Below are 25,189 nucleotides of genomic sequence, written 5' to 3'. Positions count from 1 at the left end.
TATTATTATTACTATTATTATTATTTTGACGCACACTGTTCTATTTGACTTCTGTGTGATTTAAGTATAATTATAATTATCTCCATTTTATGAGTGAGGGAACCAAACCTTGCAGATTGCTTTAAGTCCCATGCCTTTTAATAGGCAAGATTAGGATTTAAACTTTTACCTGTTTGATTTCAGATCTTAATTTCTTTCTTATGGTACCTCTCACCCCAGAATAAGAAAGGGGATTCTAGGGAGTCAGTTAAGCTTAGAAGTAGAAACCTTTACTATGATGTTATCCAGTTAGAAAGCTAAAAGGGAGTAGCCAAAAAACCAGTGTGAGTTAACTTTATTTGTGAGAGACTCTAGAGGTGCTAGTAATTAATAAGAAATAAGCTCTCAAGGTTAAACTCTTCTAATACAGGAATAGTTTACAAATGGTAACACCATGTATACTGTTACCTCAGGGCCTTTGCATTAACTGTTACCTGTGCCTGAGTATTTAAAAAAATTTTTGTATTTATCTTTTTAATTCTAGTATAATTAACATACAGCGTTACGTTAGTTTCAGGTGTACAGTATAGCGATTCAACAATTCTGTACATCACCCGGTGCTCATTTGGATAAGTGTACCCTTCCTCCCCTTCATCTCTTTCACTTATCCCCTCACCCACCTCCCCTCTTGCAACCACCAGTTTGTTCTTCATATTTAGGTGTCTTTCCTTTTGTTGTTTCTTTTTTTTTCTTTGTTCGTTTTTTGTTTCTTTCTTAACTTCTATGTATGAGTGAAGTCATGTGGTATTTGTCTTTCCCAGTCTGACTTATTTGACTTAGCATTATATCCTCTAGATCCACCTATGTTGTTGCAAATGGCAATGTTTCATTCTTTTTTATGGCTGAAAAATATTCCGTTGTGTATGTATGTGTATGTGTGTATATGTCTGTATATACACACATACACACACACCAGATCTTCTTTATCCATTCTTCTATTGATGGACACTGGGTTGCTTCCATATCTTGGTTATTACAAAGAATGCTTCAATAAACGTAGGATGTATATATATTTTCAAATTAGCATTTTCATTTTCTTCGGATAAATACCTAGTAGTGGAATTGCTGGATCATATAAAACCAAGCTTGTCTTTAACATTTTTGAGCTTCCCTAGCATAGGAAGCAATATGACTTTGATTTTCTTCAGGTACATTGTTTGCATGGTACCAAAGTGATCCTTGTTTTCCTTTTGCATGAGTTCTAGAAGTAATCCTCACTCTACAGTAGAATCTGAGTAACTGTCCCGAGTACTTTTGATCATGTTCATTTGATTAATAGGGTAGGACTAAGCAAGGAGGACTTTCTGCCTTTTGCATTTTGGGAATCAGTTACGATATGTATATATTTATTTCACAATTAGAAAAATTAATAAGGATATAATATTTGAAGGAAGGGATGATCCTTGTTCATGGTATTCTAGATCTGCACAGTCCCATATGGTGGCCACTGGCCACATGTGTTTAGTGAGCCCTGGAAAAGTGACTGAAGGGCCAGCTGGAGACATGGGAGACATGCTGTGAGTGTAGAATACAGACTGGATTTCTAAGACTTAGTATGAAAAAGAGAAAAGAGCTCCTTAGTTTTTATGTAGTGATTGCATGTTGAAATGATAACATTTTGGATATATTGAGTTGAGTAACATATACTATTCAAGTAACTTCATCTGTTCTTTTTGGCTTTTTTCCAATGTGGCTGCTAGAAGATTTAAAATGACACGTGTGGCTTGCGTTTCTTTTGCATCCAGATGCTAGACCTGAGTCCATTTAAGTGGAAAGCTTACAGTCTGCCTGAGCTGGGCTGGGTTACATTGCATGTTCATTTTTCCACTTTGTTTTCATTTACATTAATAGGGCTGACCTGCCAGGCAACCTCTGACTTCCGGCTGATGAAGGCTGTGGCTGAAGAAACACGCCTCAGTCCTTTGGGAAGGCAGCAGCGCCTGGCCAGGCTTGCTGACGACATCCAGAGGTACTGGGCAGCTTTGTGGGGTCAGAGGGTGTCCTTCCTAAGGCCTAGTTTATGGAATTGGATGGTCTACAAAACGTTTCATTCCTTGATGAACATGTCTCTTTCCTACTGATTCAGAGCAAGGCACTTTTGAATTGCGTTGGCCGGAACCAGGGGTTCACCCCAGATGCTCAGGACTACAGCCTGCAGGGGGGTGGGGGGGAGGTGGTTGGGGCCCATGCTGACAGAACTACCACCCGGCTTCAACAAGATGACTCTTGCTTTCTTCTTTGTAAAACATGGAGGTTTGGGTAAAAAATTGAATGAAGAAAAATGTTGTAATTTAAGAAACAAAAAACCCCCACCACCTCAGCCCCCCAATATTCACGGTCAAGAATGTTCAGTCTCAATATAGTGGCCTCAGCACAGTGACCATTAGAAGATTTCTACTGTGTGTTCTTTAAGCTTAGGAATGCTGTGTGCCCTTTGGGTTAGCCCATCTGGCCCTCAGACTGCACTCCTGTCCTCTTTCTGACAGTTGGCTGTCTCTTGGGATCCCAGCTGCTCCTGTTTTCCCTTCTGACCTAGTAAAACTTCACTGCCCCCTGCTATAGCTTCATGTAACTGTAGGACATATGTGGCTAGTGCCCACATCTTGAAATGATCACATTTTCAACTTACTGAGTTAATGGCATATATTTTAAAAACAATTTTATTTGACAGTTTTTACTTTTGTAATGCAGCTATTTAGAAAATTTAAAATTATATATGTGGGTTGCTTTGTATTTCTACTGGACAACATTGTAGAATGGCCTTTTTTTTCTTTAAAGATACAAAACTTGGAGGACGAATTTGGAAATTTATGTAGACTGAAACGTGTGTGTGTGTGTACTCAGTGAATGTTTGTTTAATGCGTGAACGAATCCTGATTGGTGTATATCATTTCAAATATTTTTAAATGCATGTAATAATGTTCATTTTAGGAAAGTGGCATAGCACTGTGCATTGTGTTTTTTTTTCAGTTTTTTTTAAGGTTTATTTCTGAGACAGAGAGAGACAGAGCGTGAGTGGGGGAGGGGCAGAGAGAGAGGGGGACACAGAATTCGAAGCAGGCTCCAGGCTCTGAGCTGTCAGCACAGAGCCTGATGCAGGGCTCGAACTGACAGACCGCGAGATCACAACCTGAGCCGGAGCCGGACGCTCAACCACCTGAGCCACCCAGGCGCCCCTGTGCATTGTTTTTGTAACTTTTTCTTGAACATTTCCATAGGATAAATGTGAATCTCTAATATCATGTTCATGATTTCACAGTTTTCCATTTTGTGGCTATGCTTTATGTCGTTCATCCTGGGTACCCCCCAGGCTTATGCCTGCTTGAGAAGTTTCCTGGTTCTCTCCCCTTATTCTGGGCTCTGGCTTACTCTTCCTGCCGCCTCTCCCTGCCACCTTTCAGGAATCCCATTGACTTCAACCCAGTTTCCCGACTGGAGATTACCCTACCCATCTCATCTTGGGCAGATAGCATCTGCCGGAAAATAATTCCAAGTATTCAATGTGACTGGACCACACATAGCATTAACAGATGGAAATAATGAGCTGTTGCACATTGTCACTGAAAGGGGTTTGAGCTCCCTTAAGGAGAGAGGGGAGGCTTTACTAGGCAATGCATGGGTCTCATCAGTGTCTTCAGTGAGTGCCCGGCTTATCATGTGCCGGCTACCGTGGAGGCCAGGAGGTGAAGTCGGTATGGTACCTCTCCTGAAGGAATTTACAGCTTAATAGAGATGACCGTGTATCATAATCCAGTGAGGTTATACATCAGCTGTGGTTAAGGTTTACTAAGTTATAACCTTGAAGTACTATACAAATATAAAGCAGTTAATATTGCTAATACTAATATTCTCCCCATGATCTTCCTGCTGCCATGTCTATCCAATGAGTCTTCTGAAGCCTAAGTCCATATGCTCCCTCCTTTGTCATCATTCATCCACTCGTAGGCCAACTAATTCACATATTCCCAGAAGACATCTCCACCGGCAGAAGCTCCATAATATCTCTTTGTTAGCAAGTTTATTATCAGGAAAAATAGCTCACATTTATTGAGCACATTAGCATGTGCCCGGTCCTGTGGTAGCAGTTTCCAGGTGTTGTCAGTTTAATCATTACATCACCCATTTGAAGGAGTTAACTTTATTATGCCTACATTTTGCCAATAAGGAAACCATAACTTTAGAAGATTTGAGTCTTACTCAAGGTCACATATTAGGAAGTGTCAGCACTAGGAGTTAAACCCTGGTCCGTCTGGCTCAAAGGCCCGTTTTCCTAACCAGTGTGCCACATTGGAAGCCTTCTCCATCCCTGCATGTCCCAAATGGGTTCAGTTGTCCCATAATTCTTTTGAGCAGGGGAAAACAATGGTGAGTAGAAATGAAAGTCAGGAATCCTAAAAAATAAAAAAAAATTAGTCTTTGACTAATTCAGTAAGTTATAGTTCTATCTCTAATAATTAAAATTCCTTAGAAGATAAGCGCTTTAATGATTTAAAACTCTGTCAACAGAAACAAGGATGCTCGTTTTGAGCTGGAGACCTGGGGGCTGCATTTTGGATGCCAGGTGTCTCTGACCGGGCGGGTTTTGCCTTCGGAAAAAATACTAATGCAAGACCACATAGTAAGTGCTATGATTTTATTTTCATTTAAAAGTATTTGCTTGAGTATGTGTAAGTTTGATCATATGCCAGAGTGACTAGTGGGCTTGTAATAATCATTTAGTTTCTCTAGGGCCATGTCCATGCCTTCCCTTTGTCCTAAACCTTGACGTCCCCTCTGTTTTCAATCTGAGTGTACTTCTGAGGCTTAGCACCCACCGGACACGATTTAGGTCAGTGTGGTGTGGTTTCACACTTAAAAACACATTAGAAAATGGTATTTCAAGCTATGGCAATTAAAATGTTCCCACCTATTATTAATTGTTGCAGTGCTTTTGTGTCACTACATAAAAGAAAAAGAAAAAAAAATCTATAGTACCCGAAAACTTTTTTGGAGCTGGCGAAGGTTAATTCCAATAGACTATGTTTCTTGATGCCAGGTTTCTTCCCCGCCCCGCACCCCCCAAGTGAAATGCTGCTTGGTTGCTATCAATGTGAAGAAACGCAGGGAGTCCGTCCCCAGCCGTAGCATTTAGGGAAAGAGGCACTCTGAAACCCAAGGAAACACATCTCAGTTGAAAAAATGAACCCATTTTATGCAAAAATGGTAAATTATCTTTGCACTTTCCCCTCTGTTTTTGCCCATTTTAAAAGCTAATTACAGGTGCACCTGGGTGGCTCAGTGGGTTAAACGTCTGACTTCGGCTCAGTTAATGATCCCGTGGCTCGTGGGTTCAAGCCCTGCATCCGGTTCTCTGCTGAGCCTGGAGCCTGCTTCAGATTCTGTGCCTCCCTCTCTGCCCCTCCCCTGCTCATGCTCTGTCTCTTTCTCACTCAAAAAAAAAAAAAAAAAAAAGAACAAAAAGCAAAAAAAAACGAACATTAAAAAATTTTTTTAAAAACTTAAAAAAAGAAAGATTTTGGCTAGAAGTCAGTAAAAAGAAGCTCAGTTTCAGTTCCACATATGAAACAGGATTTAAATATTTAATGATCCGTCTCATCATCTCTGTAAGTAAAATCATATTTCTCGGAGCTTTTTTGTTGCATTTTTTTTTTTTTTTTTTAGTGTGGAAACAGGTCTCCGTAGGAGAAGAGGCATTAAAATAGGAGAACCTGCCCGCTAGTGGTGGTGGTGACTGGGCTAGAGTTGACTGTGTCATGGGCTTCCAGACCAATTCTGCTTTTCTGAAATTGGGTTCTAGGAACTGAGTAGAAGAGAGGCTCCCAGGCCTCAGAGTGAGCCTTGGACATTTGTCCTCGGTCTCTGTTAGCCCATAGCAGGTAGGGGTGTAGGTGAGAGTGCTGTGGCTCTCCTCATACTGGTGGCAATGGAAAGAATGAACCATGACTCCAGATGAAACCACTGATGGAGAGCTAACCTTTCCCCTTCATTCTTTAAGGTCGCCTCCTGGACCTGGCTGAGTCTCTTCCTGGCCACCTAATGCCACCTAATGGCAAGGCATTATGAGGGTGCCTGTGGTTGGATTTCAGACTGCTTGGTGGAAGGTGCCCTGATTGCAACATCAAGAAGACTGATCTAAGTCTGTCACTAACACCAGCTGGCTCCATAATCTCTCTCAGCCATAGCTTTGAAATCTGTAAAATAAGGGGATTTTAATGCTTCTTAAACATTCATATGCTGATGAATGAGTCCAGATTCTGGTGCAGTGGGTCCAGAATGGGACCCAGGACTCTGCATTTCTTTCTTTCCTTTTTTTTAATATTATACCATTCTTTAAAAAAAAATTTTTTTTAACATTTATTTATTATTGAGAGAGAGAGAGACAGAGCGTGAGCATGGGAGGGGCAGAGAGAGGGGGAGACACAGAATCTGAAGCAGGCTCCAGGCTCTGAGCTGTCAGCACAGAGCCTGACATGGGGCTTGAACCCATGAACTGTGAGATCATGACCTGAGCCTAAGTCAGATGCTTAACTGACGGAGCCACCCAGGTCTCCCAAGAGCTCTGCATTTCTAACAAGCTCTCAGGAAATAGCCATGTTGTTACAAGGCAATACTGAATAGCAAGGGATTTGATTCAGGGTGGTCCTTTTAAATTCTAACTGGCTCTTCCTAGCTCACTATACCAAAGATATTTCCATTCATTTCCGGTCTATGGATATAAGCAGAAGGCTAGTGACCAGTCCAAAGTCTCCCCTCTTCAGTGCCGGGAGCTGAGTTTTCCAGTCACCTGGGGGACCATCCAAGAGTGAGAAAGGAGCCTGTGCCCTGGCCTCATCTTTGCTCCTAGACATAGCTACTTCTGGCATAAAATACACTCTTAGCTACCCTGTAGCGTGTGTGAGTTGTAGTGTAGTGACCTGGAGTAGCATTTGACAGCGTTTCTATTTGAGGTAGCATTATGCCTAAAGAGACTGAATCAGACAGCCTGTTTGCTTAGGGATTCCCATTAAAGGGCACCCATCCTAGAGCTGGAAGGGAGCCCAGAGATCCTTGAACCACACACCTTTCTTTGCACACAGCGGAAGTCCGTGAGGTAAAGGGCCTTGCCTTCTGATCTGCAGCCGGGGAGTGGCCGACCCGGTGGGGGGTGTGGGGGGATGATCAGATGCCTCCACTTCCAGGAAGTCTGTGTAATCTGTCCAGATGTGCAGTCTGTGAATAGCAAGTGGTACTAAGTAGCTCTCCTAGGACAAACTTGGAACAACCACCTTCATGCTGTCTTTATTCAATCGCTTTCCGAATAAATGAGTTCAACCCTTTCATGATCATTATTTTTCTCAGTGTCAACCTGCGTCTGCAGCTGATTGGTCCAAGGATATGCGAAATTGCAAGATTTTAAGTGCACAGTCTTTGAATAAATGGTTGATTCTATGTAGCAACAGAGCTGAATATGTGACTGAGAACTTTCTGCACTGCTTGAGAAGAGTTGGAAGTTGCATGGGATTTAATGTGGACTACCCCAAAATGTGAGAATACACAGAAAATCATGCCAACTTTTTTTGGTATATTAATTGGGTTTGGTTAGAAGATCAGAAATAATGGCTCATGTAGCTACAAAAGCTTTATCTCAGTAAAGTTTCCTAACACAAATTACCAAAAAAATAGTTCTAAGTAGATTTTGCAGTGATTAAGTTTTTATAGTTAAAATATATTTTATATTGGTCTTTGTAAAACTGTTTTCATAGTTCTTAGGCAATAGTCTCATTATCTCCAAATCTTTTCAGTACTCGTTGGGGCATAAATCCATTAACTTTTTCTCCTTAATTCTTTCATATCAGTTATTTATAAACCTTAACAGCAAACAGGGTATTGAAAAATGAAAGTTGCATTTCCTGACTTATGTGATAGACTTTACGCTTTAAAATTTAATGTAAAAATAGATCTAAAATAACCTTTTCTGATTCTGTTAACCGTAGTATAAGATTATTTAGATAGTGTTCTGATAAAACCAAGGGCAGTTAGCCTTTGAACATTTATTGAGTATCTGCTATTAGATACTATGCCAGTTGCTGGGGATGACAAAGATAAATAAATTGCTTCCAGTTTAGTAAGGGATCCCCATATACACAATCACACTCAAAATTGGATACTCTTTGCTTTAGAAAAGCAATGAAATTGCTCCTGCCTCATTTTATTGAGCTTGATATGCTTCATAAGGAGGAATGCATACTTCATTTTGTTGTTATAGTGGAGGTGCAGTGTCCTAATTGGCAAGGTGGGAAGTTATTCTTTAAACACATGGTTACTAATTAATTACATCAGCTGTACAAGCATTGTTGAAAGCCATGCTCATTTTACAACCAAGTCTCACTTTCCACTGTAGTTTAGAATTCTCGTCTTATCACATCTGTTAACAAATCACCTGGTTTGAGTTTCACCTGCTCTAATTTCTCTTAGCCCATGAGCTAATGAAGCAGGAAAAGATTAATGAAAGAAGCCACAGTCACAGACCCGGGGATGACATCACAGTCTTCTTTCTTACATGAATTCCAAGAACAAGCCCTTGCCACGTTCTGTTCTTAGCCTGTTTTATCTGAAAGCCCGTATTTTATTCCATCCTTTTTCTTTCCCATGAAGTATCCATTTACCTGTTAGATTTTTTATATGCACGGTTTCTCCCATCTGAAACATTTGCCTGATGAGTTTAGAAAGAATGGACAGTAGGGTAGTCACAGAGTCTGCATGCAAGAGATCGAACTGGAAAAGTCAGAAACATTTAGTTGTTTTTACAGAGCTGCAGGCCATTCCTGTAGCTCAGTTAGAATCAGTGATCAGGAAACAGCCGTCCCGCCACCTGCTGGGCAAGTCTGAAAAGGCCACTGGGCATTAGGATACTCCAATTGTTTATACATATCAGAAGCGGATTCTACATAAAGAAACCAAAGCTGTGAAGTCGTCTGTGTGGGAATTATTTCTGTAGCGTCTGGCCCCTAAGGTAAACACAGAACAGTTAAGTACTTGCTGACTAATTGGTTGAGGCAGGCTAAATATTCCAGGCTCCAAGCAAGCTGTCACTGAAAGAAAAATCTTTCAATCTGAATCATTTTGATTAGCTGAATATCTTGGTCTCATTAATCTGATGATTTTTGAGACTTTTATTTTAAAGTTCTCATGGGGATTTGGTATTAGAGAAATTTTTTTTTTAAGTTTGTTTATTTATTTAGAGGGGGGTGGCAGAGAGAGGAAGAGAGAATCCCAAGTAGGTTCCACACTGTCAGCGCGTAGCCCAACTCGGGGCTTGAACTCATGAACCTTGAGATCATGACCTGAGCCTAAACCAAGAGTCAGACACTTAACTGACTGAGCTACCCACGCACCCCAGTGTTAGAGAAATCTTAATCCCAATTCAACTCAAACCAGCTTCAGATGCTTGGTATTGAGACTTGTGATGTCAAAAGCTCACTTTCAACCTCATTTTGGAAAAACAGAATTATTAATTGTAGGGGTAACATATAATTGAGGAAATTGCATTTTCCACCAAACTATTTTTAGGCTAATAAAAATGATTATCACATATTTCTGGTGTATCTTGTAGTGGGGATTATAAAATTCTGTTTGGAGTAGTTTTGACTCTGCATGTTATGTGCTTCTAAAAAGGGAATTACGTATTGTCAAAATGAATCTTTTCATGTAGCATAAAAGCACAAGAAAATCCAGCTGCATTCTTTAGCGCTGTACAGAAACATGTTGATCCTGATGTTCAGTTGGTAAGTATAGGATAATTTTGGTTTTGATGTATAATTTTTATTTTTTCCTTATATCTAACAGTCTTCTTTCCTTGAAAGAATGAATGTGAGCATATTCTCCCATGGTATGTTTGCAAATTGCTGTGCATTTCCCCAAGAACCCAAGAAAGGATTAATCTTAGCATTTTAATCAATATTTTATTTCCTTTTCATATTTCTAATATTAATTTTTAAATACTTGTTTTTACCCCTGTCTCAGTCTCTTGGATGTCTACATATTTTTAACTTGTTGGGGGCCATCTTTTATTTAAGATTTAAGATAAAGTGACTCCCATCTTACCCCATAAATGCTGGGTACCCAGTGCTCTCTCCAGTTTTTTGGCAGACTCTTGGAGGGCTTAGGTTTTTCCATGTCACCCATGGCTGCTTCCTCTGAATTCTTGCCCCCTTTCCTGAGTGCCGTCTCCCCCTGCACTGCATCCGTTTCCACAGCTCTCTCATTTCCCAAAGTGTCCTGTGTGTGTGCCCCTGTGCAGCTGACTTTGCAGAGGGTTTGCGTCCGAGGCAAGGTTACGGCACACCCCAACGTCCCAGACGAGTTACAATTGACATCCTTGCTCTTAAGGCTCTCTCAACCATGTCTCTTCTCCCAGGCCTCAGCCTCCCACCGCACAGCAGTGTCTCTTACTTACCTCGCTCACGCTTCTGGGCCCCAGCATGCCGGTCCCCATCTCCTGCAGAGCAACGTAGCCGTCTCTGTTCCTCTTTTAGTCAGACACAAAAAAGGCCCATAAGGATGTTATATTAAACAAAGGGAATTCTAACCCTAAGAGCGTCTTTTTTTTTTCTTAAAAATAAAATAAAACTTAACAGAAAGATTGCAAGAAGAGTGCAAAGAACTCCCAGATACCCTTCATCCAGATTCCCCAGTCGTTGACATTTTATTATATTTGCTTCATTGTTTCGTTCCTTCCTTCCCTCCTGCCTGCCATCCTCTATCTATCTATCTATCTATCTATCTATCTATCTATCTATCTACCTATCTACTTACCTACCTACCTACCTATCAACCTACCATCTTTTTTCCTGAACCATTTGAGAGTAGGTTACAGACTTGATGCCCCATTGCCCTTCAGTGCGTATTCTCTACAAACAAGGTCACTCTCCTACAGAACCATAGGACAACCATCCAAATCAAGAAACAGTAAGACCAGCTAATCCACAGACTCCCATTCACATTTCTCCATTAGTCCCCAAAATGTCTTCTCCAGTGAAAGGATCTAATGCATTGCATTTAGTTGTCCTGTCTCTTTAAGACTCTCCTTCAGTCTGGAACAGTTCCCTAGTTTTCGATGACTTTCCAATTTTGAAGGGTATAGATGAATTGCTTTATATAATATCCCTCAATTTGGGTTTGTCTGATGTTTCCTTATAATTAAATTCTGATTATGTACTTTTGGCGGGATTATTACAGCAATGATTCTGTGTTCTTAATGCATCCTACCAGGAGGTACTCCATTAATTAAGGTATCTGCCAGGTTTCTCCACTGTACATTTACTCCTTTCTTTGTGAAGCAGGTGTTTTTGGTCTGGTGTTTTGCAGGGAGACACTTTGAGACTATGTAAATCTCCTGTTTCTGATCAAACTTTTACCTCTAGTTTTAGAATCCATTGATAATTCTTGTCTTTTGTTATTATTACTATTTTATTTATGTATGTGTTTATTAACTTAATTAGTATGCAGCTTTGTATGCCTTCTACATTTAGTGGGTAGCCTTATGTTATAAGGAAGAACTTTCTCTTCTCCCCATTTCTTTGTTCATTTATTTTTATCAGTTATGGATTCATGGTTTCCTGTTTTATTTACCAGCTTATAGTCTGTTACCAATATTATTTACTTTGATGCCCAAATTGTTCGCGATTTTGTTGATTGGAGACTCATTCAGGTTGGCTTCCGTGACTTTTTGACATGTCCCCATTGTTTGGGGGACACTTCCTTACCATCTGGCACAATAAGGTATTTCAGGTTAATTTTGAAATTTTGCTGCCTGGCTCTGGAATTAGGTATTTCTCCAATGAGCCATGATTACTTTTGGTAGAGAACAGTATTCAGAAATCAAAATCTGGGGGGTGCCTGGGTGGCTCAGTTGGTTAAGTATCTGACTATAGCTTAGGTCATGATCTCTCAGTTTGTGAGTTTGAGCCCTGCTTTGACCTCTGTGCTAACATCATGGAGGCTGGAGCCTGCTTCAAGTTCTGTGTGTCCCTCTCTGTGCTCCTTCCCCACTCACGCTCTCTCTCTCTCTCAAAAATAAGCATTTAAAAAAATCAAAATCTGGGCAGCTGGGTGTGCTTATTTGGTAATGGGGTGTCACTGCCCCCAGACTTTCTCAATGGGCAAAGCTAGGAATATTGTGTATGCGTGTGTCTACATACGTATACTCAAACACTGCTGATCCTTGAACAATGTGGGGGTTAGGAGTGCAGACTCCCTGCATAATCCAAAATCCCCATGTGACTTTTGACTCCCACAAAACTTAACTCCTAATAACCTATTGTTGACTGGAAGCCTTATAACATAGTCAATTAACACATATTTTTGTATTTTATGTACTATATACTGTACTCTCACACAAAAGTAAGCTAGAGAAAACACAATGTTATTAAGAAAATCATAAGGAAGAGGAAATACATTTACAGTACTGTATTATGTTTATTGAAAAATCTGCCTATAAGTGGACTTGCATGGTTTAAACCTGTGTTGCTCAAGGTTTAGCTGTATATGCATACACCCTTACATCTATGTTACTACCATGTCTGTCTATGTATATATTGAAAACGTGTTCACACTTCCAGTTCCAGTCCCAACACCACAGGAAAACATTCTCCATTGCCATATTTGTACCTCCCTTCTCTGATAAGGGGAGTGTGGCCCCTGTTACCCTCCACTTATCACTTCACATCCTTGTCCCCTTGTAAGCAACCAGTCTCACTTGTCTCCCACCTTCTTTCGGCCCCCATCCCTGTTCAACCACTGCCTTGGTCTGATGCCTACCTTGCTTGGCTCCAAATTCGTAGGATGGAAAGCAGGAAGACCCCCTAAGATACATTTCCCTATTTTACGTACTTAAGTGTAAGTAATTTTGGCCCTTCACATTATGATTTTGAACAGATCTATAGGTGAAAAATCTATTTGTTCTCTGCTGGTCATGACAGTGCCTGTTTTTTTGTATAATTTGGTAGGTGTTGAAGGTAGAGAATAAAGGGTGGAAAGGTGATGGAAACAGGCCAGGAGAAGCCCTTCCGAGGGAAACACCTGCTAAGAAACAGAGGTGCTGGCAGAGATGGGTGGAATTTAAAAATACCTGAGGACCTGAAGCTTCCTTCTCCTTATCCCCCCCCCCCACCCCCCCACCCCGCCATAGCCTTATTCTCAGGTCACAGTAAACAAAACAATTATGGTTGGTTTCTTTTATTTTGGTTGTCTAGTACCTGCTGGGAAGGAGACCACCCTGTAAGCTAATCCTGCACTTGGCCTATCTGTGGGCAAGGATGGGAGAGGGATGGTGGGATGAGGGTTGGAGAGCCACAGGAAAAGCCAACGGGGTGGGAGGGAGCTGGAGTAACACCTAGGTTAGGAGGGAATTTGAGGAGCCTAACAATCAAATCAGAAGAGCTAGGAGGAAGGGAAAGCCAGCGGGTGGGGGGTTGGGGGGCTTTGGAGCGGGACTGCAGAGCCGATGGCTGATAAAAAGGCATTTCAAATGGGATTGTCAGTGGTTAAAGGCCATTTAACACAACTGTAGGCATTTTAATATTTGTTTCTTGGGAACTTGGAGGCAAGATGTTTAGAGAACCCATGTGTTCATTTTTTTTAAATTCTTATTTGTTTATTCATTTAGAGAGAGTTGGGGAGGGGCAGAGAGAGAGAAACAGAGACAGAGAATCCCAAATAAGCTCCATGCTGATCATTTTTTTTAAAGCTACTTAAAAGCTACTTTATTTTAAAGCTACTTCTAAACATAAGTAAATTGACTTTTTTCTCTTCTTTTTTTTTCCTTTTAGGTAATGTGTATTCTACCTTCTAATCAGAAGAACTACTATGATACCATTAAAAACTATTTGAACTCCTTCTGCCCAGTGCCCAGCCAGTGTGTGCTCACTCGGACCTTGAATAAACAGGGGATGATGATGAGTGTCGCCACCAAGATTGCCATGCAAATGGCCTGTAAACTCGGAGGCGAACTGTGGGCTGTGGAGATCCCTGTGAGCAGTCTGTCAGTCTTTTAGTAATCAGTCCATTTATTAATTTAAAAATGAAATCAGAGTACGAGACATTTTCACATGATTCCAGAGGTATTTGTTTTGTGTGGTGGGTTTGTTATTTGTCCGCTCTGGGTTGTGGCATGACACAAGACACCGTCCAGAAGGTGAGGTGAGGCTCCTGTTCCCCAGGAGCTTTGAGTAAGCTGATAACAGAATGTTTCATGAAAGAGAATCTAGGTTGGCACAGCCTTGCGGGGTGGCTTGATCTGGAGCTTCCCGCTGCCACGTAAAATCTGTGCCCTCTGGCCTCTACTTTTACCTACTCTTTGCAGCGCACTAGCTCTCAGAGTAGCCCTGCACCCTGGATGGGGGCCTCCCCACAGCTTGGGGAACCGGCAGAGCTATGATTTTGAACTGTGGTGGGAACTAAGAAAATCCATGTCCACTGGGGGAGGAAGTGAGGGGGTGAGAAATGAGGGGATGTCATCCATTCCCTTCCATTTCCATAACCAGGATGTGTGCGCTGAGCCCCAGCTGCCTCCCTGGAGGCTCATGGCCAGTGGCAACTAGGATCCCTTAGACATCTGAACAATAGGGAGTGGACTTCCTCTTCAGATCCCACCAGCCCAGAAGCCAGGGATAAATGACTGATCACTTTCCCAGAATCTCTTGAGCCACACTAAGGGCACTTGTCCACCTCCACAAAGGATGGTAGCTATTTTGCACTCCAGTGAGTCTCTTAAGCAAATTAGGTACCGTATTCATCCCTTCATCTTCTTTTTTTTTTTAAGTAGATTTCTTTATTTTGAGAGAGAGACAGAGCTAGAGGGAGAGGGACAGAGAGAGAGGGAGACAGAGAATCCCAGGCAGGCTCTGTACTGTCAGCACAGAGCCCAACAGGAGGCTCAGACCTATGAACTATGAGATCATGACCTGAGCTGAAACCAGGAGTTGGATACTCAATCAACTGAGCCATCAAGCCCCCCACCCCACCCCATCCCTCCATCTTCAAGTCTCTTTGGTTTCTGTTTTAATGATCTGCTTCATCTGGACCTTGATCTCCCTGGCATATAGCTTAACTTAATTTAATAACCAGGGACAGTTTTTTTCAAAACTTCATATGAAGTCATCATTTGGGGAAATAATGTCCCATTTTATTAAATCATGAAAAATTTACTTTTACAGTTAAAGTCCCTGATGGTGGTCGGTATCGATGCCTATAAAGATGAAGTCAGCAAGGGAATGGTGGTGGTTGGATTTGTGGCCAGCATTAACCCCGGAATCACCAGGTACTTTTACAATTACCTCAACATATTCCATAATTATAGTTTGCGGTTTAACTAAAAACCATGCAGCAGGAAACAGTTTGTATTCTTCCCTCATTTGAAAAATATGAACATTTTAGTCATAAATTATACTTACATATAAAGTGTGATTGATAATATTAAGATAATATGTAGCCTTATGAAAAAACTATGTTTATACACACATTAGGACAAGCTAATACTCGTATGCCAGGCAGCTTCCTCAAACGATGGATGATAGAAAGTTTCATGTACTTATTTTCTGTACATGTGCACTGTATTAGGTACTGTACTAGGAACTTATATCCAGCAACAAGCTTTGGAATCTGATTGCTTGCTTCTGTGTCCTGATCTGCCACTTATTCTGTGTATGACATCTGGCTATTTAATGTTGCCGTGACCTAGCTGTGGTCTCATGTAAAATGGGCATGAAGATGATGCCTATTTCTTTTTTTTTAAATTTTTTAAAATTTACATCCAAATTATTTAGAATACAGCACAACAATGATTTTTCAGGAGTAGATTCCTTAGTGCCCCTTTCCCATTTATCCCATACCCCCTTCCCACAACCCCTCCAGTAACCCTCTGTTTGTTCTCCATATTTATGAGTCTCTTCTCTTTTGTTCCCTTCCCTGTTTTTATTATTTTTGTTTCTCTTCCCTTATGTCCATCTGTTTTGTCTCTTAAAGTCCCATATGAGTGAAGTTATATGATTTTTGTCTTTCTCTGACTGACTAATTTCACTTAGCATAATACCCTCCAGTTCCATCCACATAGTTGCAAATGGCAAGATTGCATTCTTTCTGATTGCCGAGTAATACTCCACTGTATATATATACCACATCTTCTTTGTCCGTTCGTCCATCGATGGACATTTGGGCCCTTTTCATACTTTGGCTGTTGTTGATAGTGCTGCTATAAACATGGGGGTGCGTGTGGCCCTTGGAAACAGCACACCTGTATCCCGTGGATAAATGCCTAGTAGTGTAATTGCTGGGTCGTAGGGTAGTTCTATTTTTAGTTTTTTGAGGAAGCTCCATACTGTTTTCCAGAGTGGCTGCACCAGCTTGCGTTCCCAGATGATGCCTATTTCATAGGGTATTTATGGAAGTTACATAAGATAAAATGCTTAAAACATAGCCTCCCATAGCAGATGCTCAATACATGCTTGTTGTTATTAACACTTGAAGGCAGTTGATGTAGTTGTTCACACAGCTGCTGAAAACATAAGCAGGTTTGGGGATAATGCATTAAATACTGACTCATAGTATCTATTTAATTGTAGTTCCTAGAATTGTTTCATTACATGTAACTAAGCAATGTGTTTTGAGGCTATAGGAACTGTTTGCACCATATTTTATTCCTGGACTTAGGTTATTTGATTTACTCCATTAAGCCTGTGGTCAGGTATATATTTGGGCTGGTGAGAAATAGGATAAGTAGCAGTGTGCCTGTGACTTCATTCCAGGTTGTGTGAGATCCCTGTTCCATGTGTCACTTAATGTGACACATTAATGTGTTAATCAAGCAGGAAAAGGACTTCCAGTTTGTTAGCCACATTCCTAATTGTGTCATTATTGGCATATATAATAATGTTGATGCACACTTACACAAAGTCATCTTCATTTTGCAAGTACTTTTGTTTACTTAATGTCTTTAACAATAGAACTTCTTCTGAAATTTAAATAAGTTAATCATGTTCAGATTTCAAGTCCAAAAGCCTCTCCTATGGAAGTGGAACTTTATGCTTGAGAAATCTTTGAATATTTTTTTGTTTATTTGTTGTTGTTTTTTGTTTTTTTACCATGTGATTCCATTTATTTATTTAATTTTAATCAATTAATTTAAATTTTAGTTAAAATACAGTGTGGCATTTGTGTCAGTGATTCAAGACTTACATATACCGCCCAGTGCTCATCCCAACAAGTGCCCTTCTTAATCACCCACTTAGCCCATCCCCCTCCCATCTCCCCTCCAGCAACCCTCAGTTTATTCTCTGTATTTGTCCCTTATGGTTTGCCTTCCTCTCTGTTTCTTATTTTATTTTTTCTTCCCTTCCCCTATGCTGTTTTGTTTCTTAAATTCCACGTATGAGTGAAATTATATGATACCTGTCTTTCTCTGACTGACTTATTTTGCTTAGCATAATACACTCTAGTTTTGAATATTTTGAAAGTAAATTTGGTAAACTAATAAATTCCTTTATAATAATAACATAGTGTTTCTATTTATGATTGCTTATCTTGTGCTAAGTACTTTATATATATTATCTAATTTAATTTTTATAACAACCTTGTGAGGTAGTAACTACCTTACCATCTTGTGTGTTTCCTTGGTACAGATGAGGAAACTGAGACTTAGGTTGACGTAGCAAAGTCACATGGCTGATGAGTATGCCAACCAAGATTTGAACCCAAGCGTGTCTGATGTCAGCACTATGCTTTAGTTTCTCTTGTCGATAAATTTCTTTTGAGGAGGGGAGGTTTTTAATATAGTTATGATCGTATAACATATATAGGCTCATGAACATTAAATTTGCTCATAATGTCTAGTTCTTTTTATTTTGATTGAGCTGTAATGACATACAACATTGTATGTTCATTTGTTGTGTTTCTCAGATTCCACATAAGAGTGAAATCATATGATACCTGTCTTTTTCTGACTTATTTTGTGTAGCATAATACACTCTAGTTCCATCCACATTGTTGCAAATGGCAAGATTTCATTCTTTTTCATCACTGAATAGTATTCCGTTGTGTATATATGCTACATCTTCTTTATCCATTCGTCAGTTGATGGGCATTTGGGCTCTTTCCATACTTTGGCTATTGTGGATAGCACTGCTATAAACATTGGGGTGCTTGTGCCCCTTTGAATCAACATTTTTGCATCCTTTGAACAAATACCTAGTAGTGCAATTGCTGGGTCGTAGGGTAATTCTATTTTTAATTTTTTGTGGAACCTCCACACTGTTTTCCAGAGTGGCTGCACTGGTTTGCATTCCCACCAAAAGTGGAAAAGTGTTTCCCTTTCTCCGCATCCTTGCCAACATCTGTGTTTCCTGAGTTGTTAATGTTAGCCATTCTGACAGGTGTGAGGTAACATCTCAGTGTGGTTTTGATTTGTATTTCCCTGCTGATGAGTGATGTTGAGCATCCCTTCATGTGTCTAATAGCCATCTGAAGCATCACATTTTCTTCACCCATTCTTCCGCTGATGGACACTTAGGTTGTTTTCTGTTTCTTCATTTAATTCTAATGCGTTTATGGTAGACATTTTGAAGTTGGACATTCTTTTCTTTTCTTTTCTTGCTTTAGGTGGTTCTCTCGGTGTATCCTTCAGAGAACGGCGACCGATGTTGCAGATTGCTTAAAAGTTTTCATGACCGGTACTAAAAGTATAGCAGTGGCGGTGGGCCCCAAGCGCTATTCCTTCAGGCCCCAGAGTCCGCGTGCCTATAGCAGACCAGATGGTGGAAGCAGACTCCCCAAAGCCTGCCTGAGTCAACCATCACCCAGATGGAGATTCCCAAAGCTGTATCCTGATCCACGCTAACAGATGCTGTAGAATTTGCATTTGTCATCTGTGTATGATAAACAGAAAGCCTCTAAGAGGCAGGGGAGTTTGTAGCTGCTGGTGGCTCTGGCAAGCAGTGTGAAGGCCAAAGGAATCTACCTGGAGAGACAGGGATTATGACAGAGTGCTGTGAGGTCTAGAAATAGGACAGAAGCCTGTGGGGTGGGGATAGGAATGCTGGCAGATGAGGGCTGGCATCGCAGGAGAAGATGGGGAAGAAGGCAGACAAGGAGGGGAGCCTATTCACAGTGGGGGTACAGTGGGAACAGATATCTGGGGCTCCCGTCCCCTGCCCAGTCCTGGCCAGGATCTGGCTTTGCCACTCCCTGTAGTACTTCTTGTGTGATTCACTCCGTCTCCTGATCCGCATTTTCCCATCTATAAGTTTGGGAAAGGGGTGTAAGTATTTTTTCCCAAAAAATTGAATTTGCTGATATGTGTTGGTTACGGCCTTACAGATATGATCATCTTCTATTGAACGCAAATGGATTTCTGGGACAATGAACTCTTCTAAAACAGTTGCACAGTATATACATGAAAACAATTATTATATTACTTTGCCCTCACTTCAAAACTTGGTTCTTTTTTTCAAGTAGTTGTGAAAAGTTTCTGTTGAGTAGGAGTTACTGTCTGGTCTCTGCTCTTTAGGCAATTTCTAGTTGGAGTGGGTAGAAATGTTTTCAGAGTTCATATTGTTAGTGCAACTTAGAATCAAATTGGGTGAGTCCATGGTAAGAGATGCTTCCAGAAGATCAGCCACGTCCTTTCCTTATGTTTTCATAATTATGCTTATTGGAGACGAAAATGACATGAAATTATCCAGTCTGTATCCATTGATAGCATGTGAAGAGTTGAAGAAACTAAATTAGTATTAATTTGGTTTTGGGAATTAATCTTTTGCACGACTTAATTTATTGCTTAAATATTAAAATTTTACTAAAGGGATATGTTAAGTTTAAGAGTATGTTTTGCCACAGAAACCAGTATGATTCCTCAAATAGCAGATGCCAGATGTTAGCCCTAAAGTTATCCATTTTTATATTAGTGCAGTCATGACTCAAATTAGGTATTACCCTATATTACAGTGGTCGGAAATAATGAACTTAAAACATTGAACTACATGGGAATTTTGTTCTTTGTTGGCATTGGACAAGTCATTCTTTTCTTCCTGACAACAAATTCTGCAGGAGCACTCAACAAATGGTACAAGCACAACCATGGCTTGCCGGCACGGATAATTGTGTACCGGAATGGGGTAGGGGACGGTCAGCTAAAAACACTGATTGAATACGAAGTTCCACAGCTGCTGAGCAGTGTGACAGAAGCGAGTGCAAACACCAGGTATTGAGTTACGTTTTTTTCCCCACACTTGCAACCAGGGCACATTTTATCATAGCTATTCAGATTACTGCACGCCAGCACCTTGTTTTCATGCGGGCGAGCTTTGCTCTTGTCTGCATCATGTGAGTACAGCTGGACGGACGGGTTTCCCCTAGACTGGAGGGTGGTTGAGATGGTCCTCTGTGAATAGGGTGGCATGAGCCTGGGTGGGGGCCCCCGGAAGAAGGCAAGTGTCCCCCAGAGCAGCTGACACTGAGACTCAGCACGAGGGTGAAGACACTTCATACATATTGCTATGCCGCGGGATTAAACAAGCGGTGGTTTCCAATTCGAGGCCCAAATCCACACCAGGGGCTAAAGTCCCTGCCATGCAGGCCCTGGTGTACAGGTGGAGGTCGATGGAGGTGCTGAAAGGAGTGTGAGGGCAGTGCAGGCTGCGCTGCAGATGGAAGTCAGACCGCCCTCATCTCCCTTGCCACGTTTCTTGATTCAGTGTTGCAGTACATTTTCCTCGGTGAGTACGTCAGGTGGCGGGTGCAAGAAGAATATTAGAAGTGGCAATTCGGGGAGGATGATAATCTTAAATGGGCTTCCTAAAATATTCGGAAGGCATCCTGTTCCAAGCAGGGCACAGCATTCATCCGTCAGGTGTGACTGTCATCACCACCATCAACCGAAGTTGTAGCCACAGGCCACAGGGGGAATGAGCCTTGACCTCACCAGTGACTGTCAGAGTGGAGGGAGAGCACGGTGGCTTGGGGGGCAGTGTCATCTTCCCCTGAGTCCAAACCCTAACAGCCAACCCTATCTCCCTCCCACTGACCTCAGGTGACTGCGCAGAATCACAAGTATGCAATTTTGGGCTAGCAGGAGTGAATTTAGCAGCTGACGGTGCTAAGGAGTTTTGTTGCAGTATAACATCAGCTTTTGAAAGTTTCAATACTGAAAACCAATAATATATTTTTAAGATAATTAAACTGCTTGAAAGTGAAATTTCACTTCAATCTTTGCCTCCCAAAAGTTCCTTTGGGAATTATGGCCAGTAAATGGATTTGACCTGGCTTTACTAAATCCTGACTTTAATATTTGATCATTCAACATTTGGCACAAATGTACATTTGGTCTGTCCATCCATCCCCCCAGGTGTGTGTCTTGCAGGGTTCAGAAGTGATGATCTGAGGAATGAGAGAACTTGCGGGTCTCTTTGCTATTCAGAAATTGAGAGGAAGAGTGAAAGTGAAATAGGGACACTATTGCTAATGGAAAAAGAAATCTTGTCTCTGTGGAATATTCTGGAAAGCCCTCCTTTAGAAATGTGACTTGAAGTTCGTTGCCCTATTAACTGTTCCTCCCTGTCCCCTTCAAATGATACAAACCAGCCAAGTGACTGGACACACCAAACTTTTGCAACAAGGACGGACAGTCTCTAATTTTAAAAACTATATGGGGGGGGGCACCTGGGTGTCTCAGTCGGTTGAGTCTGACTCTTGATTTCAGCCCAGGTCATAATCTCACGGTTTGTGGGTTCTCTCTCTCTCTCCCTCTCCCCCCGCCCCCCAAAATAAATAAGCTTTTAAAAAATAAAAAAAACTGTATGCACCTCTGAGGGAGGGGATAATTTTTATTTTCTTCATTTTTGCAGTGTTCTTCTAATGAATGAATTTATTTATTTATTCCATTTAGAAATTACCAAATAAAGGTCATTAGGTAAGCTGTAAGCTTGGTTTTAGTTCTCTGCATCTTTCCTTTTGCCTTTCTGGTTCCAAGCTCCAAACTGTCCGTGATTGTGGTCAGGAAGAAGTGCACGCTGCGATTCTGCATGGAAATGAACCGATCCCTGCAGAACCCGCCACTTGGCACCGTGGTGGACTCAGAAGCGACGCGTCCTGACTGGCAAGTGCCGTTAGCAAATCTGTTCTTAATGAAACGTTTTCCTTGTGTTCTTCAAGTGAGGCCTTATTCTGTTTGCCTTCTTTCTCATGTTCATTCCGTTTTCCCCCTCAGGTATGACTTCTACCTAATCAGTCAGGCTGCCTGTCGGGGAACTGTTAATCCCACCTACTATAATGTCATCTATGATGACAATGGCTTGAAGCCCGACCACATGCAGAGACTTACGTTCAAACTGTGTCACCTGTACTACAACTGGCCGGTGAGTGACAGCTGTGTACTTGTGTGGGTACTGACTCTCAGGGTTCCCACCCAGGAACTGTCACCCAATTCACGTTTGTATCCCTGTGTCCTGACTTCACAAAGGAGGAAAGAGTGAATGAATGAATGAATGAATGAATGAATGAGTCCTTGAGAGAAACACGGTCTGTCATAGAAATCAAGTAGCAATAACTGTTAACATCATCATTATCATCATTATTATTTGTAACATTAGTATTTACAATTTCTGGAGGACTTCATTCTATGCATTATCTTTTTTTAAATTAAAAAAATTTTTAACATTTATTTTTGAGAGAGAGAGAGAGAGAAAGAGAGTGTAAGCAGGGGGAGGGGCAGAAAGAGGGAGACACACAATCTGAAGCAGGCTCTGGACTCTAAGCTGTCAGAACAGAGCCCAATGTGGGGCTCGAACTCTTGAACCATGAGATCATAACTTGAGCCGAAGTCGGACGCTCAACTGAGTGAGCCACCCAGCGGCCCCATAGTCTATGCATTGTCTTATGCGAGCCTGGGAGGAAATCAGGGTATTGTTATTTCCAAGTTACAGTTGAGGAAGTTAAAACCAACTCAGACGCTGTCTCATGGGAAGGTAACGGGCTCGTCTGTCCTGTGTTCCTGTGCGTGAAGCCAGGAGCTACTCTCGAAGTCCAAGGCCAAGATTTGCTCTGAGCCCCTTGGAGCATCAAGTCATGGGAAACTTAGATTAGCGCTAGGTGTGATGGCACCCAGTGCTCAGCTTCATGAAGGCAGACTGGGCCTCCATCCCCTCTTGCCCAGCGAGCTTGTGTTCCCCATGGATGAGGTTACCCTTGGTTGAGTTTAGTCACTGTGTACTCACAAATGCATTCTATCATATGTAACTAGTAGGGGATAAAACTCAGGAAAATGTATTACTTTGGAGAACAAGTTATCCTCTTAACTGCTACCAGTATGTTTTCTCCTCAGGGCTTAATCAGTATCCCAGCGCCTTGTCAGTATGCGCACAAGCTGACCTTTCTGGTGGCACAGAGCATTCATAAAGAACCCAGTTTGGAACTAGCCAACTCTCTCTTCTACCTGTGATGACGTGAACTGTGGGCACCCGAGATGAGCAATCTGAGAAGTCATTGGTGTATTTTGTGCAAATCTGCCGTAAGTGTGAGGCTGTGCCTCAGGAAAGGAGATTGAGCTTAGTTTCAACTTCCTGAAAAAGCACCCAACACAGCTTCATCTGAAACGGTTCAAAAGAAATGTATATTGTTTTAAAGAGTTTTATGCTTCGTGGAAATTCTCATTATGGTACATGGAATTAAAATGTACCATCATCTGTAAGTAATTCCACGAAGCTAAACATCCTCTGAGAAAAGAAGTGTTTGCATGATGTTTTGATGATAGGGAAATGGGGTCTGATTCCCACCCTAAGTTTTGCACAAGTTTCCTTAAAGTTATGGAATGTTTTATAGAGTGGTTTAAACGGTTATTTGAAAATAAAGGAAATTCAGAGCATCGCATATATGTTTATTGTTATTTGAATTTCAATTGAAATTACATGCAAACCTCGTCATTTCCAGAAAAGGCTCTTACACGCTAAACTACATTGCCGTCACTCTTTGAATGATTATTTTTTTTTTATTTTATTTTTTATTTTTTAAAATTCACATACAAATTAGTTAGCATATAGTGAAACAGTGATTTCAGGAGTAGATTCCTTAGTGCCCCTTACCCATTTAGCCCATACCCCCTCCCACAACCCCTCCAGTAACCCTCAGTTTGTTCTCCATATTTATGAGTCTCTTCTGTTTTGTCCCCCTCCCTGTTTTTATATTATTTTTGTTTCCCTTCCCTTATGTTCATCTGTTTTGTCTCTTAAAGTCCTCATATGAGTGAAGTCGTATGATATTTGTCTTTCTCTGATTGACTGATTTCACTTAGCATAATACCCTCCAGTTCCATCCACGTAGTTGCAAATGGCAAGATTTCATTCTTTTTGATTGCTGAGTAATACTCCATTGTATATATATATACCACTTCTTCTTTATCCATTCATCCATCAATGGACATTTGGGCTCTTTCCATACTTTGGCTACTGTTGATAGTGCTGCTATAAACATGGGGGTGCATGTGGTCTTTGGAAACAGCACACCTGTATCCCTTGGATAAATGCCTAGTTTATTGCTGGGTCATAGGGTAGTTCTATTTTGAGTTTTTTGAGGAAGCTCCATACTGTTTTCCAGAGTGGCTGCACCAGCTTTCATTCCCATGAATGATTATTTCTAAATCTTAACATGCCCCTTGCTCTCTTGATGGTACTTTGTTTCACTTAAAAACAGCTACTCCCATTGATGACCTTGCTTCGTACCTTACTGAGAAAGCAGAGTCCACAAGAAGAGAGCTTGCACAGGCTCCCAGTCCATCTGCCCGCCTGAGGGCGGTGTGCGTAGATGCCTAGATGCGTGGACGCTGCCCCTGGCCTTGTTACCGGAAACGAACCATGTCTGTGCTCCCGTGTGTACCAGATCCCCTCGCGCTGACCTAGGAGGAGAGCTGCTCTCCCAATTCTTCCCTCTGTCCTCTGAAGCACCAGTCTGCCCTCACCCCAGATCATTCCCAGCATCCCTACTAACATGCTGTGATTTCTCCCATCTTAAAAACGAAAATATTTCCTCCCCCAGCGGCCACCCCATCTCTTTGCTCCTCTTTATAGAAAAACCTTTCCGAAGAGTAATATATACTTGTATCAAATTCCTTCCTCCAATCAGAGTTCCACAT

At 41.3% G+C, this 25,189-nt stretch overlaps 1 protein-coding gene across 3 annotated transcripts in view; it reads left to right on the top strand.

Annotated features, from left to right (window-relative positions):
* PIWIL4 (piwi like RNA-mediated gene silencing 4) overlaps positions 1–23,931 on the top strand; it is a 45,145-nt gene extending 21,214 nt beyond the window's left edge. For 2 of the 3 annotated variants that reach the window (XM_042906439.1, XM_042906438.1), the window contains exons 10-20: positions 1,891–2,008; positions 4,546–4,657; positions 7,378–7,562; positions 9,731–9,803; positions 13,848–14,048; positions 15,234–15,337; positions 18,670–18,740; positions 20,116–20,269; positions 22,037–22,162; positions 22,274–22,421; positions 23,387–23,931. In XM_042906439.1, coding sequence (XP_042762373.1) covers positions 1,891–2,008; positions 4,546–4,657; positions 7,378–7,562; positions 9,731–9,803; positions 13,848–14,048; positions 15,234–15,337; positions 18,670–18,740; positions 20,116–20,269; positions 22,037–22,162; positions 22,274–22,421; positions 23,387–23,503 — 1,409 coding nt within the window. In that variant the 3' untranslated portion in view covers positions 23,504–23,931. The remainder of the gene's footprint in view (positions 1–1,890; positions 2,009–4,545; positions 4,658–7,377; positions 7,563–9,730; positions 9,804–13,847; positions 14,049–15,233; positions 15,338–18,669; positions 18,741–20,115; positions 20,270–22,036; positions 22,163–22,273; positions 22,422–23,386) is intronic. The other variant, XM_042906440.1, reaches the window with a different exon arrangement.
* Positions 23,932–25,189: the final 1,258 nt, after the last annotated feature.

Source organism: Panthera leo, chromosome D1 (genome assembly GCF_018350215.1).
Source record: "Panthera leo isolate Ple1 chromosome D1, P.leo_Ple1_pat1.1, whole genome shotgun sequence".
NCBI classification, from domain to species: domain Eukaryota; kingdom Metazoa; phylum Chordata; class Mammalia; order Carnivora; family Felidae; genus Panthera; species Panthera leo.
The sequence above is the reverse complement of the archived record's forward strand: the minus strand, read 5'-3'. Positions and strand labels throughout refer to the sequence as shown.